General features: G+C 38.6%; 1 protein-coding gene across 1 annotated transcript; it reads right to left on the bottom strand.

Moving 5' to 3' along the window:
* Positions 1-508: 508 nt before the first annotated feature.
* On the bottom strand, positions 509-907 carry LOC145665369 (uncharacterized). The gene has a single exon (XM_081732669.1). It carries the CDS (start codon positions 905-907, stop codon positions 509-511), a length of 399 nt encoding a protein of 132 aa, XP_081588795.1.
* Between the last annotated feature and the right edge of the window lie 498 nt (positions 908-1,405).

The raw sequence follows: 1,405 nt of genomic DNA on the forward strand, positions 1-1,405 counted from the left end.
AACAATGTTGCCAATTTGTCGTGGGTTTAACCGCACACGCTAAGAATAAACAGAAAAAGCAAGCAAATACAACCGAAATGAATTGCTTAATAAATGCTGAATTTTCATGGATTTTTAAAACCTTCCGTGTAAGCAAACAAACTAAAAATAGCCAGAATTAAACATAAAGTAATCGAGTTGACTGACATACCTTCGCTGCTATATGTATTCGTCACTATCGATAGGTTGAACTCCACAATCTTGAAATAATTCGTCAGAGTTAACTGCCGAAATGTCTTCTTCATCGTCACTGTCGTCACTGCTATCGTCACCATCACCCAATTTTATGATTAAATCTTCTACAGTTTGTTCGAAGACACCTTCAGCTTCCCAAGCTTGCTGCATAATTTTCCACGTATGCTCAACGGCGTTTTTCCAATTATTCGGGGACACTTTCTCGATCGCCTCTACTACTAAATTTTTCACGTCTTCTACACGAAATGTTTTGTTATGTTGAGCCACATAACCTTTAACTTAGAGCCCAAATTAACTCAATTGGGTTAAAATGGCAATGATATGTTGGAAGTCGAATAACTGTATGTCCATGAGCCTCAGCGATTCCATCGATTTCATATGATGGCTGTCTTGGCTTATAGATTTTTAATAATGCTATTAATTCGTCTTTTTTCATATCTGGTGATACTCCAGGAACATTATTTTTTTCAAGCCATCTTATCATGTCCTCCTTTTTGCTGTTCGTATTTGGAGGTTTATTCGTTTGAACGGAATGATAAGACGCGTTATCAGGCACGATTACGGAATTTTCGTTAATATTTGGAAGTTGACTATTAACAAACCAGTCTTTGAACGTTGTGGAATTCATTTCCTCGTGATAATCACGAGTGCTCTTTGATTTAAAAAGCAACATTGCCTCAGGTATAAATCCGTGCACAGTCCCGGCATGAAGCAAAATAAGTCGACTTTCCTTGCCAATGTGTCTTCATTGTCCCTTCGGATGTATCGTCTGTCCACGCACTGCTTCTCGTGTGTCCTGCATTCACCTATGTTTCGTCCAGCCATACTAAGTTTTCCGGATTCATTTTCATCATCACTCTCAGAAATTTGCACCGACCCGCAACAATATCGCTTCTTTCCATAAGAACTTTTCTTCCAGAGAATTTCTTCCACCTAAAACCAATTTGCCTTAACACAACACTCAAGCTTGTTTTCCCTCCCTCGAAAAGCCCTGCTTCTTTCAAGGACTTGAGAAGCTTACCGCGAGTCGGGAATTCTTTCCTTATATAATATTGATAAATGTGTTGCCTTATTGCGTCATTCTGGAAACGATCTAGAGATGTTTTAACATTGGGTCGATTTCTTCTTTTGCCTGGAGTAACCAAAACTGTTAAAGGAGAATTCAGTTCTT

This window comes from Thermobia domestica, chromosome 11, assembly GCF_964235325.1.
Source record: "Thermobia domestica chromosome 11, izTheDome1.hap1.1, whole genome shotgun sequence".
NCBI classification, from domain to species: Eukaryota; Metazoa; Arthropoda; class Insecta; order Zygentoma; family Lepismatidae; genus Thermobia; species Thermobia domestica.

Coding starts and splice junctions, on each gene's coding strand:
- LOC145665369 (XM_081732669.1), bottom strand. CDS start 907: ATGTTGCTTTTTAAATCAAAGAGCACTCGTGATTATCACGAGGAAATG.